The sequence below is a fragment of the Dryobates pubescens genome, chromosome 31, assembly GCF_014839835.1.
Source record: "Dryobates pubescens isolate bDryPub1 chromosome 31, bDryPub1.pri, whole genome shotgun sequence".
Lineage (NCBI taxonomy): Eukaryota > Metazoa > Chordata > Aves > Piciformes > Picidae > Dryobates > Dryobates pubescens.
In genome coordinates this window covers 2,389,839-2,407,127 of record NC_071642.1, presented here as the reverse complement: position 1 = coordinate 2,407,127, position 17,289 = coordinate 2,389,839, and the positions used below count along the sequence as shown (strand labels likewise).

Below are 17,289 nucleotides of genomic sequence, written 5' to 3'. Positions count from 1 at the left end.
CCGAGGCAGCCAGGGATGGACACCCTCTGTAAGGGTGAGGCACCCCAGCAGGTAATGTCCCTGGGGGGGCACAACCAGCAGCATCCCCACCCACCCCATGGCCATCAGGTCCCTGGAGGAGCCTCCCTCGGCCTACCCCACCCTCTGCCTTCCACTCCCCATTGGCCAGGCCAGCGCCAGCGGCCTCCCAATTGGCTGCCTGCGCTGCTCGCCCGGCCCCCGGGGTACTTATGGGGGCGAGGTGCGGTGCTCCCAGGCTTGCCGGTGCTGGGGAGCAGAGCAGGCAGGTAAGGCAGGGCTGCTGGGGAGGTGACTGTGGGCTCTGTGGCGTGGCTGGGGGCACCCCAAGGTTGTCCCTTGGGTGGCTCTTTGCAGCCTTTCCAGGGATGGAGGGTGGAGGCTGGGCTTGGAAATGGCTTCATGCCTGGAGCTCTTGGCTCCTGGCCCTGGGGAGCACTGGGGCTAAAATGTCCCTGCTCTGAGTGGTTTTTCCAGCTCCCTGGCAAAGGCACAGGGCTGTGAGCTGTGTCTGCTGCTCTCCCCTGTCTGTGGGTGGGGGGAGTCTTGCCTTTTTGAGACCAAAGGTGACATTTTATGGAGTCATGCTGCATCTGCTGTGCCTTGGGAAAGACCTGGGAGGCTTTGAACCCTTCCCTAAAGGCTTTGAACCTATTCCTAAAGGCTTCTTCCTAGCTCTGAGATGATCTTCTTGGTAGCACTGAGGGTCTCTGATCTGTGACTGAGCAGCTTTGGCTCTGAAAGCTCTTTTCTGCTTGTTGCCTGCTGAAGATCAGGGCTGTGTGAGGGGAGTCCACAGGAGGTGCCTCTGCCACCCACCCAGCCATGCAGGGACATGGCATGACGTGGCCACCACCCCCAGCCATCAGGCTGGCTCCTGCTGATGTTGGGGGCAGTGGTATGTGCAGATGGATCAGCTGGGCATTCCTTTCCTGTTGACAGTGCTGCCAGTAGCTATTTCCCATGATGGTTTGGTGTAGGCATGATAATGGTGTCACCCAAGGGGGTGGCTGGAGTGACAAGGCAGCCTCTGTCTTGCTCAAGAGCAGTGCGGGGGGAGGCTGCAGCCAGGCTGGAGGGAGCACAGGGCAGACTACCTCTGTGTTTCTCAGGGCTTCAGCATGGTCATGAGGACCTGAAACTGTATGGCTGGGTAGGACTTCAATTACTGAAGCTGGTTCTGCTGGAACTTCCAGCTCCCAATGTCTGTTCCAGAGTTATACAACTCTGAGAGGCAGAGCTCCTGGCTGGCACTCAGAGGAGTTTTGTCCTCGTGGTAAAATGGGCAGCACTGGGAAGCTGAGGAGCTGGTTTGATTAAACCCCCTCCCCTCTTTCATAAAATCTCCACAGCCTAGCAGCTTGGATAGCTCCATACTGTCCCAAGGAGTTACCACTGGCTGTGGGGCCTGATTCCCACTGCAGTGAGAGGAGGCAGCCTGCCTCTACCTGCAGCAGTGGCTGTCATCTGAGAGCTGCTTAGATCAAAGAACTGAAGCTCCATTTAAGAGGGTCCCTGATGCTGATGACTCTTCCAGAATGTTTAGATGGGCACCTCTGCCAGCAGTTCTGAAGCCAGGGTCCTAAGCTCAATGCTAAGAACCATCTGATCCTGCCTCTCAAACGAACTCTGCCCTCAGGGCATTTCCAAGTGGCTCCCTGGGCTGGGGGCAGAGCCATTCCCTGCTGCCACAGGCATCCTGTGACCCAGTTCTGCTGCAGGGTAACCGGTGGCCAGGCTCCAAAGAATGTCAGTAAGTGCTTGGAGCACAGATGAATACCTCTGCCCTGATTAGCCCTCCCTGCTCACATCTAAAGCACTAAATCCAGCTTTGTTTCCCCAAATGGTCAGTAAGGAATTGCCAGTGAAGCTGCTGTCTGCCCAAGGTGAACCGCATCTGGGAGGGGGAAAAGCCTCCTGATCACCACACTCCCTCCTCTCTGGCCTCAGGACAGCACAAAGCACGGCTGCTAAAATCCTTCCCCACGGTAAAGACCTGGCTCTGGATATGCTGCTCACCAGCAGGGACAGCAACCAAGGGAGGTGCTTAGCCCAGCAGGAAAGTCCTTGTTGTGCCAGGCCACATGCTGCACAGCTGTGAGTGGCAGCCCCGGTGGCCTCTCCTTCCCTGCACTCCGACTCGTGCCGGATTGGGCAATGCCCAGCAGCGAGCTGCTGTGCCACGCACTGGAGAGTTTCATCCTTCTGAAACTGCCTCTCTCAAGAACTTTCTCCAGCAGTGACCTCATGGTGCAGCTGTAGCAACGGCAGGAACTCCTCTGACCATCACTTTCATACACAGCAAACCCTACCCAAAGCAAACTGCTGCTGCTCCTCCTGCCGGGGGGGGTCCCTCACAGGGGCTGCCTGCTGAGACTCTGGCCTGGAACTGTGCCACAGGAGGTTTAGGCTACAGAATCACAGAATGGTAGGGGCTGGAAAGGACCTCTGGAGATCATCCAGTCCAGCCCCACTCTCAAAGCAGGGTCACCCAGAGCAGGTCCCACAGGAACACATCCAGAAGGGGTTTGGAAGCCTCCAGAGAAGGAGACTCCACAACCTCTCTGGGCAGCCTGCTCCAGGGCTCCAGCACCCTCACACCAAAGAAGTTTCTCTTTGTGTTGAGGTGGAATCTCCTGGGTTCTAGCTTGCATGGACATGAGGAAACATTTCTTTGCTGCAAGAGTGGTCAGGGATTGGAACAGGCTGCCCAAGGAGGTAGTGAATAACCCATCCCTGGAGGTGTTCAAGAAATGTGTGGCCATGGAACTTGGGGCCATGGTTGGGTGGCCATGGTAGTGTTGGGTTGATGGTTGGACTTGAAGATCTTAGAGGCCTTTGCCAACCCAAACAACTGATTCCATGACTCCCACTTGCAACTACAACACCTTGAAACCCTTTCTCCCTCTGCCCCAGAGGTGCACTGTGCTTTCCTGCAGCCTCTGAAGTGAAACAAGGTCTGCTCAGCACTTTGGAGAGGAGAGATAAGAAAGAGAAAATAAAACCCTGCTGTGGGCCCATGAAGCTCTGCCCACACTGAGAATGCTGGCATTGCAACACCTCAGATCCTCCTACAGAGAGGAGGGCAAACCATGTTCTGACATGCCTGTGCTGCAAGGATTGGCACTGACACAGCCCCAGCTGGAATGAATCATAGAATGGTTTGGCTTGGAAGAGACCTCCAAAGGTCATCCAGTCCAATCCCCCTGCAGTCAGCAGGGACATCCTCCACTACATCAGGTTGCCCAGAGCCTTGTTGAGCCTCACCTTGAATATCTCCAGGCATGAGGTCTCAACTACCTCCCTGGGCAACCTGTTGCAGTGTTCCACCACCCTCATGGTAAAGAACTCCCAGTCCTTCAGAGGCTGATTCTAACCTTATAGCAGTCTTACATCAGCCAAGGAGTTAGTCCTGACTTTTGCTAGCGGCTCAGGTCCTCCCCTCTCTTTCAGTGCTGTGGTGTCTCTGTGCCAGCCCTGACACCAAGGCCAGGAGGACACTCTGCAGTTTGAGTTTCCCCCACCTGCCTAGAAAAGAAAGAACTGAGCAAAGGAGCTGCTTGCAGTGGTGTTGAAACAGTTTGTGCTTTGCCTTGTCCCAGGGCTGCAAACTCATTCAGCCTACTTGGCTTCAAATTAAAACCAATAAACTTGCCCTAAAGCTAAGCAAGAGGAACAGCCCCTGAGTGAGCAAACTCCCTGGACTTTGAGACTGAGACTTAGCTTCAAGCTCTGCTTTTGTTTGCAGCTGTTCTCCAGCAGCTCTCCCAGGCTGCTAGAGCTCAAGCTGTGTTTTTGCTGTGCAGCTCCCCTGGGCAGGTAGGATTCCAGAGCAGCTCTGGTTCTGGGATTCTCACTCAAGAGGCTGGAGAAGACCACTTCTGTGACAACTTTTGCTGTAGACATGCAGCACCCTGCATCCCTCCCTTCAGCCTCACTGAAATGCTGACTAATTGTGTGGTTAATGCAGCAGGAGTTGACATCCTGCCATCTGGGGAGACCTCAGAGCTGCAGGGGACCTACAGGAAGGCTGGGGAGGGGCTGTTTAGAAGGGGCTGTGGGGATAGGGCAGGGAGCAATGGCCTGAAACTGGAGAAGGGCAGTTCTGATCAGTGAGGGTGGGGAGACACTGGAACAGGTTGCCCCCATCCCTAGAAACACTCAAGATCAGACTTGATGTGGCCCTGGGCAGCCTGCTCTGGTTGGTGTCCCTGCTGACTGCAGGGGGGTTGGACAAGATGCCCTTTGAAGGCCCCTTCCAACTCAATGCAATCTGTGAATCTCTTACCTCCTGAGGTGTCTCCTCAGATCTACCCACAGCCCAGGGTTAACTAATGTTTGTGTCCTCTCCCCAGCTCTCTGTGTTTCCCCCTCAGCTCTGTGTCCCCTCCCCAGTTCTCTGTGTCCCCATTTCCACTGCCAAATGAAAACCTTACCCAAGTCAAAGAACACAAGAAACAGGACAATGGGCTGTGTCACAAATCAGATGCAAGACTTTGCTGGCTAGAGCCTGCCAGAGAGCCTGGAGCAGAGCTTGGCTTGGGAATCCAGTTTGGGAGGGATTTTGGTTTGGGGCTTTTCCACTGGAAAATGGCACTGAAGTTCCAGGAATAGGAATTAACTGGCAAGGGAGAGAAAAGAGACACTGCAAATCCTCAGATCCCTGCTGTGCCTCAGGCTGAGGAGTAATCCTGGATTTAGTGTGTGATACTGGGGTGTGCAGGCACCAAGCAAGGTCCCTGCTGAGGAAGGCAATCCATGACCAAGATATTGCATCACTGTTATGCTTTGACTTCTTTAATCCCACTCTGTAATGAGAACACTTCTGAGCCTTGGTTTCACAGGAAGTGAGGAGAGGTTTCCTAGAGTCACAGACTGGCTTGGCTTGGAAGGGAACTTTAAACATCATCCAGTTTCAACCCCCCACCTTCCACTAAACCAGGCTGTTCAAAGCCCCAACCAACCTGACCTGCCATGGTGCCAGGGATGGGGCATCTCTCACCCCTCTGGGCAACCTAGGACAAGGGTCTCGCCACCCCCAGCAGCACAAACTTCATCCTCTGCTCCTGAGCCTCCTCCTTCTAGTTTCAAACCATCACTTCTTGTCCTGTCAAACAGGCCCTGCTTTCTGCTCAGCCCCTTTAAGCACTGAAAGGCCACCAGAAGGTCCCCCTGGAGCCTTCTCCAGGCTGAACAACCCCAGCTCTCTCAGCCTGGCCTCACAGCAGAGGAGTTCCAGCCCTCAGATCACTTTTGTGGCCTCCTGTGGACCTAGTCCAACTGGTCCACGTCCTCCTTGTGTTGAGGGCTCCACATCAGGATGCAGTACTCCAGGTGAGGTCTCACCAGAGTGGAGCACAGCACAGAATCCCCTCCCTTGACCTGCTGCCCACACTGCTGGGGCTGCTGCTGAGGGTGCAACTGGCCCTCTTGCAAGGAGGATCACTGATGCCACTCTCGTGTTCCCAGGACATGCTGAATGATGGATCCCAAGGTTCCCCTCTCTTTTCACTGGCTCTGCTAAGGCTGTACTTCACTGGAGGAAATGAGGTGGTGCTCATGCTGCTTTACTCTTGGTTTGCCTTTCAGCTGCAGCTGAATTCACCATGGCATCAGAAAAGACCACAAGAAAGGACCTGCTGAAGGCTGAGGAGCAGCAGCAAGCGGTAGGTGCCAGGGCAGCAGTTAAACCACTTGATGACAGCCTGGGATACTAACTTCTGGCAGCACCCCAAAACCTGGCTGGGAGTGGCAGAAGGATTAACCACATGAAGCTGTGGCTAAACCTGAACTCAGCTGACACAGAAGATAACTTTTCCCTTTGCTCAGGAGAAAACTTCAGGGCTGGCTCAAGGCATTCTGCCCCAGGCCCTATTTCCACAGCTGGGCTTGGTGCTGAACCCCAGTGTGGCCCAGAAGTCAGGAGCCCAGAGCTCAGAGTTTTAATCCTGGTCACTGACTTGCTAGAGGTCTTTGGATGAGTCTCTTCAACTCTGAGTTCAAGGATAAGGAAACAGAATGGGTGTCCCCTGAGGACCTTTCTGGATAGACAAGGAACATGGAACTGTCAGAGCAGGTCCAAGGGAGGCCACAAAGATGATCTGAAGGCTGGAGCACCTCTCCTACAAATAAAGGCTGAGAGTTGGGCTGAGCCTGGAGGAGAGAAGGCTCCAGGGAGGCCTTAGAGAAGCCTTCCTGGATTTGAAGTGAGCTACAGGAAAGCTGCAGAGGGACTTTGTACAAAGGTATGGAGTGACAGGACAAGGGACAGTGGCTCAAAGTGGAAGAAGCTGACTTGAAATGAGACATTAGGAGGAAATTCTTCCCCAGGAGGGTGGTGAGGCACTGGAACAGAACAGGCTGTCCAGAGATGCTGTGGAGGCTCCAAGCCTGGAAGTGTTCAAAGCCAGGCTGGAGGAGGCCCTGAGCAACCTGGGCTGGTAGAAGGTGTCCCTGCCCATGGTAGGGGATTGGAACCCAAACCATTCTCTGGCTCTATGAACCACGGCTTGTATCCACCCACCAGCCTGAGGCTGGGTCTCTAATGTCACTTATTCCTCTCTTGGCCTTTACAGAGTGCTGTCAATCGGGTGACCAGCTTGCCCCTGCTCAACTCTGCCTTCAACCTGGTCTCCTCTGCCTACAACCATACCAAGGAGACACATCCTTGCCTCAGTGGTGTCTGCAACGTGGCTGAGACCGTGGCTGCTGTGGCAGTAGGTAGCATGGTTGGTGGGGCACAGCCCATCCTGAACCAGCTTGAGCCACAAAGTAAGTGAAGAGGCTGGGGTGACCCCTTCTACACAGGAGTAGCTGGGGAGGGGAGTTTTGGGTGCCCTTGGGATGATGCCCACCTGCAGCACATTGGTCTAGGTAGTTGTAGCTGAGTCTTCCACTCAGCAGCTCCCAATGAACCCAGTGAGCTTCAGGGACATGAAGCTGTCACTAGAAGAAACCAAACTTGGCATCCTGTCTGGAGTTTAAGTCACTAAGCAGAACCTCCCTCATTCTTCCTCTGGCCCTCCAAGTCCTGAGCATCCCAGCTGGCAATAACTGGTAGCTGTTGTCTTTTCTAGTTGCCCTGGTCAATGAATATGCCTGCAAAGGGCTGGATCAGCTGGAAGAGAACCTGCCCTTCCTTCAGCAGCCAGCAGATAAGGTAAAGAGAAGACTTTGCCTGGGGAAGCCAGGGGTTGATCTCTCATATGGTGGAACTGTTATGGGGACAGAACAGCATGGGGAAATATACTGCAGCAGCAGTGCTCTGTCAGCTCAGTCCCTGACAGGGGTTGGAGGAGGCACTGCTAGCTGGTGAAAGCTGGAGAGATTTCAGCAGCATTGGGAAGTGAACATTGGCCAGGCTGGAGAAAACCTTTAAGGCCATCAGGTTCAACCATTAACACAACACCACCAAGCCAGCTGCTCAACCTCAGCACAAGTCTTCTAAATCCCTTCAGGGATGGGGACTCCACAGGCCTTGGGCTTGACAACCCTCTGCCCACGTTAAACACAGCTGTGCCCACCTCCCCACTTCTCGCAGCACGCTGCAAGCACAATTTAACCCTGGCAAAGCTACTTTAGGGAGGGAAAAACCTATTTCAGAACAAAAATGCATTTGTCTCTGCCTCTCCCTCTCGTAGGTCATCTCAGACACCAAGCAGCTGGTTTCCACCAGAGTGACATCTGCCATGGATGCTGCCTGTGAGGCAAAAGCAGCAGTGGCTGATAAAGTGACTGAAGCTGTGGACCTCACAAAAAATGTAGTTGGGGACAGTGTCAAGCTGACCAGGTCAATGGTCACCTCCACTGTCAACAGTGCTGTGGAGGCTGCCCAGGGTGCCAAGGACCTCGTGACCAACAAGGTGACTGAAGCTGTGGACCTCAGCAAACACATTGTGGAGGACAGTGTTGGCAGGACCAAGTCTGCAGTGGCTTCCACCATTGTCAATGCTGTGGAGGCTGCCCAGGGTGCCAAGGATCTTGTCACCAACAAGGTGACTGAAGCTGTGGACCTCAGCAAACACATTGTGGAGGACAGTGTTGGCAGGACCAAGTCTGCAGTGGCTTCCACCATTGTCAATGCTGTGGAGGCTGCCCAGGGTGCAAAGGATCTTGTCACCAACAAGGTGACTGAAGCTGTGGACCTCAGCAAACACATTGTGGAGGACAGTGTGGAGCTGACCAAGTCTGCAGTGGCTTCTACTATCACTGCTGCTGTAGGGGCAGCCCAGGGTGCAAAGGATCTTGTGACCAACAAGGTGACTGAAGCAGTGGACCTGACCAAAGAAGCCGTGCAGGAGAGTGTCGAGAAGACCAAATCTGTGGTCACCTCTACAGTCAGCACAGCTCTGGATGCTGCTTATGGCACCATAACCAGCAAGATCAACACAGCCCTGGAGCAGAGCAAAGGAGCTATCCAGGAGGGCATGGAGATGACTAACTCAGTGGTGGCCAACAGCATAAGCAAAGCCAAGGCAGTGAGCCAAGCAGTGGCAGGTGGTGTGGAAACTGTCCTGGGCATGTCAGAAGATCTGGTGGATCAATACCTCCCAGTGACAGAGGAGGAGCTAGGTAAGAAACTACTTAATTGGAGACTGTAAATGCAAAGCCTTCCTCACATGGTCAGAGAGCACCTGACTCTGCAAGCCTCATCTTCTGGAGCAGGACAGGTAGCTCTGAATTGTCACCAAGAAGGCTGCCTGTCACCACTGACTTGCCACATGGTATGTGACGGAGTTCAAGCACTTGCTGGCTGCACCTTGCCCATCAGCCTCAAGGCAAACTAAGATGTGGGTGCAAGCTTCAACCTGTCAAGTCTGCCTGTCTGAAGAGAACACCTTGAGCAGGGCCCAGTGCACCTGTGACATCTCAGCAACTACAAACCTCTCCTGTCTGTTCAGCAGCTTCAGCCTTCACGTTTCCCCGAGGCTGACCTTCCCTCTTGCCCCCTTTACAGCTGGGGGGAGTGGAGCACAGCTGCCTCTCTCTTCTTGTTTCCTCCAGGTCAGCTGGCCACCACTGTGGAGGGCTTTGGTGTGGCTTCTGTGGAGGAGCAGAGGCGGCAGCAAAGCTACTTCGTGCGCCTGGGGTCCCTGTCCAGCAGAGTCCAGCAGCGAGCCTACCAGCTCTCCCTCAGCAAGCTGCAGCACGTCAGGCTCAGCACCCAGGCCAGCCTCTCACGGCTGCAGCTGGCAATAAACCTGGTACAAACACACCCTTCCCTCTTCCCTCCTGCCTCTACTCTTCCTGCCCTCTGTCCAGATGGAAGCTCTTCCTCCATCCTGTACCAGCTGCACTTCATCTCGGATCCCCCCAGCCCCTGCGCTCCTCCGCTTGTGTGTGCTTACGCTGCAGCTCCTCTCTCCTTTTTCCCCCATCAGATTGAATCTGTGAAACAAGAGGTTGGCCAGAAGCTTCTGGATGGGCAGGAGAAGCTCCATAAGCTGTGGGTGGACTGGAGCCTGACCCAACCCAAAGGAAACCAAGTTAAAACTGCTTCCTATTTAGAGGTATCCCTAGAAGGGCCCTGTTGGCTCAGACGGTGGCCATCCCCCTGCCTGAGTAACTGAGCTGTGTCTCTTTCCCAGCAGGTAGAGTCCCGGACTCTAGCTATGCTGAGAATCATCACCCAGCAGCTACAACCTGTTTATGAGAACCTGAAAACCAGCATCCATGGCCTCCCCAGCAGCATCCAAGAAGCTGTGCACCAGGCCACTCGAAATATCCACAAGCTCCATAGGTCTTTTTCCAGTGCTGTGTCCTTCCAGGACCTCTCCAGCACCACCCTGAGCCGGAGCCAGGACTGTGTGGCAGAAGCCCGAAGGTCCCTAGATGACCTCTTTGAGTATGTGACTCACAACACCCCTCTGAACTGGCTTGTGGGGCCCTTCAAGGCAAAGGCTAAAGTGTCACAGGAGTGCAGAAAGCAGCAGAAGAAAGATGTGATGAGTGAGGTAAAATCAGCCACATTAGAAGAGGCTGCATCATCAAAGGAGGTGGCTGAAACACCCCAGGAACCAAATGCAGCAGAGAGGATTGTGAGGGATGCATGTGAAATGCTACAGAAGCTGGCACAGAAGGCAGAGAAGGACAGGGAGAAGGCTGAGAAGGACACACAGAAGGTGGAGGACACAGAGAAGGATGCAGTGGAGAACAGAGAGAAGGGGGAGAAGGAGACAAAGGCAGCAGAAAAGGGCACAAAGAAGGACATGAAAGCAGAAAAGGGCACAAAGAAGGCAGGAAAGAACACAGAAAAGGGCACAAAGAAGGCAGAGGACACAGAAGTGGACACAGAGAAGGCAGAGAAAGATACAGCACTGGCTACTAAGGAGGTAAAAGCCACTGCACCAGAAGACCTCTGAAAAATTCCAGCTCTTCTGGCTGAGGCTCCCTGGCCACTACAGCACTTCAGCTTTCCACTGTGTCCCCGGCCACCCATAACGGTGCCAGGAGTGCCTCTCCTTCTCTCCCTGCCCCAGGCTGAGCTTACAGCAAGATGTAGTCTGCAAGGAGCCTGGATAACCAAGGTGGGGGATTCCATGCCTCCAGTTACTACTTTTCAAATCCTGCTGCTGCACTGAAAGGGAAGGTGGGGACCTGTCCTTCAGCTTTTCTAATCAGCCCAGCTCATCCTAACTGAGACAAGCTGGGGGAGAGAAGTGGTGGTCTCAGCCTATATTTAATGCTGGGCTTGTTTTTAATTCATTCAAGCTGCAGAGAGCTCCAGAGGATGCTGTGCTTGGCCTCTGAAACCATTTCCCTCCTTCTACAAGTTCAAAAATAGATGTCACAAACCCAGGACTTCCCTGCTGCCTGCTCTGCTTCCGGGGAGGCTCAGCCCTGCAACAGCCCAGCAACAACAGCAGGGCAAGAGGCTGCCTCTCAAAAGAGAGACTTCTGGATCAGTGTCTTGTTCTAGACCACCACTTTTTCTTTTACAGGGAAACCCTTAGCTAGGGGGGGGGATTTTCTTTTAAGCTAATCTGCAGTGGGATTACCTTTCCGGGTTGTATGAGTGACTTCAGGGCTCAGCTGCTTGTGGGGAAGGAATTCCAGGCATGAAACATTTTGCAGCCATTAAGAAGCTGGCACATGGAGCAGCTTTGACCAGGAGTTCCTCTGCCTGGGCAAGGGAATGTCTTGCTCTCAACAGGGGGGAGATGGGTGCTGGTTGATTTCCCAGCAAATAAAGCTTTGTACTAATTCCTAATGTAACTTATTTTGGTAAACTATGGCCTGTGCTAAGGCTGGAATGAGGGCAAGCAGACTTCAGAATAAAGTGTGACCCACATTTAAAGCAATGTTTGTGTCGTCCTTGTGTCCCCAGCATAAGGAGGACAGAGAGGTCTTAGAGTGAGTCCAGAGGTGGTCCAAGGGCTGAGCAGCTCTGCTGTGAGGACAGGCTCAGGGAGCTGGGGGGGTTCAGCTTGGAGAAGAGAAGGCTCCAGTGGGACCTTAGAGCTGCCTTCCACTACCTGAAGGGATGGCACTTAGGGATATGATTTAATGGCCATGGTGGTGTTGGGTTGATGGTTAGCATCGATGTTCTTGGAGATCATTTCCAACGTCAATGATTCTACTGCTGCCCAGCAGCCTCTCACTGGAGGGATCCCCTACCGTGTCCACCCCCAGCCCGGCTGCCACCCCTGCAGGACAGCCGGAGCCTGGCGCCAGGGGCTTAGCGCACTGCTGGTACCGGGCAGGGGGCAGGTGCCAGGGGCAGGGCTGGCAGCTCACTGGGGCGGCGATTCTCCTGCCGAGGACACCCGGGCACCGCCGCGACCTCAACCCCGGCCGTGCCCCGCTCCGCCCCGGCCGTGCCCCGCTCCGCTCCGCCCCAGCGCTGCCGGGTCCCGTCGCTTCCTCGTGTGCCGGCAAGCTCCGGCGGGGCCGTCGGACCCCCCCGCGCCCGCCGCAGTCCCGACCACGCCGCTGCCGTCCGGCGGAGCACCACCGGCCGCAGGTAGCCAGGGCCCTTCCTGCCCTTCCTTCTCTCGCGTCCAGCCGAGGGCAGGCGCAGGAGCGGGGAGCAGCAGCTCGAGGCGAGGCCGAAGGGCTGCGGGAGGCGGCGGGAGCGGGGCTCGGTGCGGGGCTCCGTGCGGGGCGGTGCGGCGGCAGCGGGAAGCCAGGCACGGCGCTCTCCTCTCGCCTCCCCTCCTGTCCTCTCTCCCTCTCTTCTCCCCTCCTCTCTTCCCCTCCCCTGCCCTCTCCGCTCCTCCTCTCGTTGCACTGAATCAGAGGTTTTGCACAGGAAGCGCCAACAACTTCCTCAGCTCCATCCCGAGCTCCCTCATTAAGCAATTGGAGGATTTTTATGAGAGAAAGAAAAGAGGAAAAAAAAGTCATCTGAAATCCTAAACTTTCCCCTGTTGGCAGCTGCTTTGGGTGCTGCCTTTAAATAGGAGCTGCTCTTCCAGCAGGTTCAGCAGGGTCCTGCAAGCAGGGTCCTGCAAGCAGTGTCCTGCCTGCCACCAGCTCCTCCACCCCAGGCAGGTCCTGCTGTCACCTGAACCCTGCCCAGAGGCCTCTGGTGAGTGCAGGGCTTTGGCAGGGGTCAGACAATGTCCACCACCACCCTGAGCTGCCTGAGCTGCGGGTTATTGACCCTCCTGGCATGAGAAATGTGAAAGGGCTGCTCCAAGTGCGCTTTATTCCTTGGCTGCCTGTTGTCTGAAGGCCCCTGGAACCTGCTGCCTGGAGGGGATGGACACTTGGAGCTGCCTAAACACATTATTAGCTCAGTAATTATTCTAAAGCAGTTGTAATTAACATGAAATGAAGGCAAGGAACCTGGGCTTTGGCTACTAACAGAGCTGGAATAAAGGGCGGACCTCTGGCAGAACTACAAGCACTGCGTAATGCTAAAGGACTCAAAAGCCTTGAGGCTGCAGCTCTGCAGGTCTTGAGAGACCACCCCCCAAGCTCCCCACATCTCCCTTTCTGAACCTTGTCCCATGTTCTCCTCACAGGTTCCTCAGGAGAGAGAGCTCCCAGCTGGTGCCGAGCCCCTGAGCGGCAGAGAGGCCTCGCTTGTGCGGTACGTGCAGCGTGAGCAGGACCCCACAGAGCTCCACAGGGGAACCCTCCAAGGACCATCCCTCCAAGGTCCATAATATGCTTTGTCCATCCATGCTGCTCCAGCCCATCGCCTGGGCCACCAGCTGAGGAGATGGCACAGAACACCAAGCTCCAGCCAAGCTTTGAGGACGTTTTCAGTATTCTCTCCCAGGTGCCACATGAGAAACTCCTGACCCTCAAACACAAACTGAAGCACTTGAGATCTGGGCTCAGCAGCAAACTACTGCAAGCCATGGTCCTGCTTACTGTGGGGCAAGAAACGGAGGCAAGGGTTTGTTTGGATGCTTTGGGAGACAACCAAGCAGCCCAGTACGTCCAGCAGCCCAAAGTGCAGGAAAATGGGGAGGGCCTGCAGCCTCCCCAGCTGGATGCAGGTGCCATGGAGCTCCTGGCACAGATCTACTCACTCTTGCTGGAGGAAAAACTCTGCAGTCAGGAGGCCATGGACAAAGCTTGCCAGGCTGCCACCCAACCTCACAATGCCAGCAGGGAGACTCAGGGGGACAGACCCAAGAGCATGCCAGCTGAGGAGCAGAAGCATGGCTCTGCTGTCAGTGTGGGCCCAGGGGACAAATTCCAGACACTGAGGTCTGATGTGGATGGAGGCTTTCTCAAGACAGCCACCCCAAACTACATGGTGAAAAGTTCTCCAGAGCAGATTGGAGGCATCTCAGACCCTTCAGGCCCACAGACCTTGTGCTCCTTGGGAAGTCCCTCCTTCTCCAGCCACTTTGAGATCAGTGCATCACCAACAGTTGCTTTTCATACTCCACCTTCTTCCCATGAGTGTGTCCCCAGGCCTGGCCAGACCTGTGAAGGGAGCACCACTGGTGCTGGACAGCCTGATGGGGACACACACAGCCATGGCCCACAGGAAACAAGCTGGGCCAGCAGATCCAACTCTCATCCTGGGCAGGATGCAGGTGCCCAAAGCCCCCAACCAGAGATGGTTGGTTCATGTGACCCAAGTCTCCCCACTCCTGAGATGCAATTACCCACAACAGGTCCCATGAACCAGCCTGTGGAAAGCAGTGATGTTTCCAGCACAGTGGCAGCAGAACATCATGCACCAGAAGATCAGACAAACAAAAGGGAAGATGAAAAGCAATTGTCTACAGGGCTTCTCAACTCCAGAGCTACAGCAGACACTGGTCCTGCCCACACATCTGTGGAGAACTCCTGTGTTCCAGCAGGCATTCCTTCTAACTCTGCATCTGCCTCCATTTCTACCCATCCATTTCCTCCTCCTCCTGCCTATTCCATCTCCTCAACCCTTCTTCCTCCTCCTCAGGGAGCTCCTTCCAACTTACCATATCCCTCTCCCCTCCCTTCATCACCTTCTCCAGCCTGGCTTCCTCCTCTCAAACCAGCAGACCCAGTGCCCACAGCACAGCTGGATGGTGGAGAGAGGAAGTTCTTCACTTTTGCCATCCTGCATGCTAGTGAAGATGAGCTGGTTGCCCATCGGGTCAAGACCCTGCTGGAGAGCATGGGGGTGCCCAACGGTGCCACACTCTGTGAGGACTTCTCCGTTGCTGGCTGCAGCCACATGACTTGCTTCCAGGATGCCATGGAAAACTCGGCCTTCATCATTCTGCTGCTGACCAACAACTTCTTATGCAACCTGTGCATGTTTCAGACAGACACAGCTCTGATGGAGTCCATCCAGAAGCCATCCAAGCGCCACTCAGTCATCCCTTTTGTGCCCAAGGAGAACCCCCTGGAGCGGAGTCAGATTCCCAGCGTGCTCTGTGGGCTGGTCCCCTTGGATGAGAACTCTCCTATGTTCTCCAGGAAAGTGCAGAACACCTTTAACTCCCGCAGGATCAAGGAGAGGAAAGCCATGTGGGACCAGATGCAGAGAGAGAAACTGCAGCTCCAGCAGGAACAGTACCAAACACGGCAGCGCTTGGCCGCCCTGAGCCTTGGCCTCCATCCCCAGGAGCCTCTGCCAGCGGCACAGCCGCAGCTGCTGAAGCCACCACCCCAACAGTGGTGCCCCCCCCCCTTCATCTGTCCCTCCTCCTACCTACCCACCTCCCTATGATGGTCACCCCACACCTGCTCAGGTGGATCCTCCTCCTTCCCAACCATTTCAGCTCCCACCAAGCCACTACAACATGATGCCAGGCCCTGGAGGCATCATCATTCAACACGCCAGAATGGTTCAGATTGGGAACCACAACACGATGCAGGTAGAAACTGTCACTCTGGGGCCACAGGACACCCAGGAACAGACCAGGTAGAATGATCAGAGACAGCAGGTCAGCCAAGGCTGGAGACACATCTCACTTCCAAACCCTGGATCATGGTGATTCTGCTGGGACTGGGATTATTCTTATTTCACTGTGGCCAAAAGGTTCCTGGACCACAGGAGAAAAGGACCTTGTTGTGTGCTGCACAAAAGAGCCTCCTGAGACTTGTCTTCCTTGTGCTTATTTTCAAGTCACTGAGAAGAATCTCCTCCTGCTCTTCTGAGGCTACTGGAAAGTTTTCTAAATAAATCCCAATTAATTTATTTTGTGTTTCCTTGGTTCCTTCCCTGCAGAATGAGCAAAAGGGCAGTCAGGGACAGCTGGAGAAGTGTTCTGCAGGTCTCTGTCTACAGGGTGGAGGGGACCAGCAGCTGGCACAGTATGGTTGAGCTTCACAATCTGCTACTGACCAAGTTGTTTGAGGGAAGGTCTTCAGGGGATGCTTTGGGGAGCTGCTGTGGCCCTTGTCAAGGTGCTTAGCACCACAAGGTCTATTTCCTTCCAGCAACCCTCCCTGCTTGGGGCTGCAGTGTATCCTCTCAGCCCTTCCCACCCAGGCTGACTCTGTGTGGGTGCTTTGCTCCCCTTGCCACAGTACAGCAGCAGTCTTGCTTCTCCCACATCTCCTGGATGGTTCAGGAAGCCAGCTCCAGAGACCTCTGAGAGACAGCAGGCCTCTGGGCTGAGGCATCAAGAGATCACTTCTCCCAGTTCCCTTCTGAAACTACAGAGAGCAAAGTTTTTGTCTGTAGAAGACAAAATTCCCCTGTCCCCCTGGAGCACTGCTTGAAGCACCTCTGTATTTAAGAAGGTTCAAGGACTGACATTTCCCAGCAGACAGGAGGCTGAACAAGAATCCTGACAACAAAGCTGTGCTTAGGTTAAAAAATAATTACATGAAAGTGGAATGAGAGAAATGTGGAAGAAGTCTGAGCAGGCAGAAGCTGAGTGTCCACTCCCCCATTCTTACCTGGTGGGGAAAGGTGTGAGGTGGGCCCAGGGCCCTGTTAGACTGGCTGCTGCCCAGAGAAATGTGCCCTGCTGACAGCACTCCCCCTGCTCACCTCCTGGCCTTGGAGGAAAGAGTTGGGCAGAAGAACCAAAGCACTGAAGGGGTGGAGAACAGCCAGGAAGGAGGTGTTCTGCAGGAGCTGGGTGAGGGATGTATTAGGCAGCTATCCACTGAGCCTTTAACACAAGGAGGGAATTTGAAGCAAAGCCCAAGGCTCCACACTTCTCTGCTGGCTTCTGCCGTGGCCATTTGCCTGCTCTGTCAGCAGAGGTCAGCCCAAACTCACCAGACAGGGACTGCTCCCTCTGCAGAGCAGAGCCCAGCTGAGAGCAGTGAGCTCGACTCAACCCACCCTGCCCCCGGGGCTCTGCAGGCTGCAGGGCAGTGCTCACCCTACTCCTCACCCCAGGAAGGAGCCTGATTGCTGCCAAGTTCCGATTATGGTGGCCCTCAAGAGCTCATGTGATTGCTATGGGGGAGGTGACCCCGATTCAGGTGTTTCTGCAGGTGTCACTGAGTTGAGCCAGGATTGTGCCCTCGTGGCCAGGAAGGCCAAAGGCATCCTGGGATGCATTAAGAGTGTGGTCAGCAGGTCAAGGAGGTTCTCTTCCATCTCTGCTCTGCCCTGGTGAGGCCTCATCTGGAATACTGTGTGCAGTTCTGGGCTCCTCAGTTCAAGAAGGACAAGGAACTACTGGAGAAAGTCCAGTGGAGAGGCAGAACTGTCTGGCAGCCAAAGCACAGGACTCCTGCAGACCACCCTGGACCTGGGACTACCCAAGGTGGGCACTCAAAATGCCCAAATCTGGATGACAGTCTTTGCCCAACAACTGTCCAAGCCTTACAACCAATACCTGCATAAGACAGACACTAACAAGTCCTTGAAGAAGAAACTGTTTGACTGACATTAATCCCTCCTCAGAGAGC

At 54.7% G+C, this 17,289-nt stretch overlaps 2 protein-coding genes across 2 annotated transcripts; both read left to right on the top strand.

The window, feature by feature from the left end:
• Positions 1-97: 97 nt before the first annotated feature.
• On the top strand, positions 98-13,069 carry LOC104300867 (perilipin-4). Its single transcript, XM_054175439.1, has 12 exons — positions 98-241; positions 5,488-5,512; positions 5,608-5,684; positions 6,594-6,789; positions 7,095-7,177; positions 7,659-7,733; positions 8,118-8,589; positions 9,022-9,221; positions 9,399-9,527; positions 9,606-10,242; positions 11,670-12,101; positions 12,987-13,069. The coding sequence occupies exons 1-12, from the start codon at positions 98-100 to the stop codon at positions 13,067-13,069; spliced, it is 2,553 nt and encodes an 850-aa protein (XP_054031414.1).
• A 102-nt stretch (positions 13,070-13,171) lies between these two features.
• On the top strand, positions 13,172-15,381 carry TICAM1 (TIR domain containing adaptor molecule 1). The gene is given in 2 exon segments (XM_009900711.2): positions 13,172-15,099; positions 15,101-15,381. Coding segments are annotated over 2 exon segments (2,154 nt in total). The 5' UTR covers positions 13,172-13,186; the 3' UTR covers positions 15,342-15,381.
• The last annotated feature ends 1,908 nt before the right edge of the window (positions 15,382-17,289 follow it).

Coding starts and splice junctions, on each gene's coding strand:
- LOC104300867 (XM_054175439.1), top strand. CDS start 98: ATGGCCATCAGGTCCCTGGAGGAGCCTCCCTCGGCCTACCCCACCCTC. Junction 7,178..7,658: donor TTCAGCAGCCAGCAGATAAG/GTAAAGAGAAGA, acceptor TCCCTCTCGTAG/GTCATCTCAGACACCAAGCA. Junction 10,243..11,669: donor GGACATGAAAGCAGAAAAGG/GCACAAAGAAGG, acceptor CCACCCCTGCAG/GACAGCCGGAGCCTGGCGCC.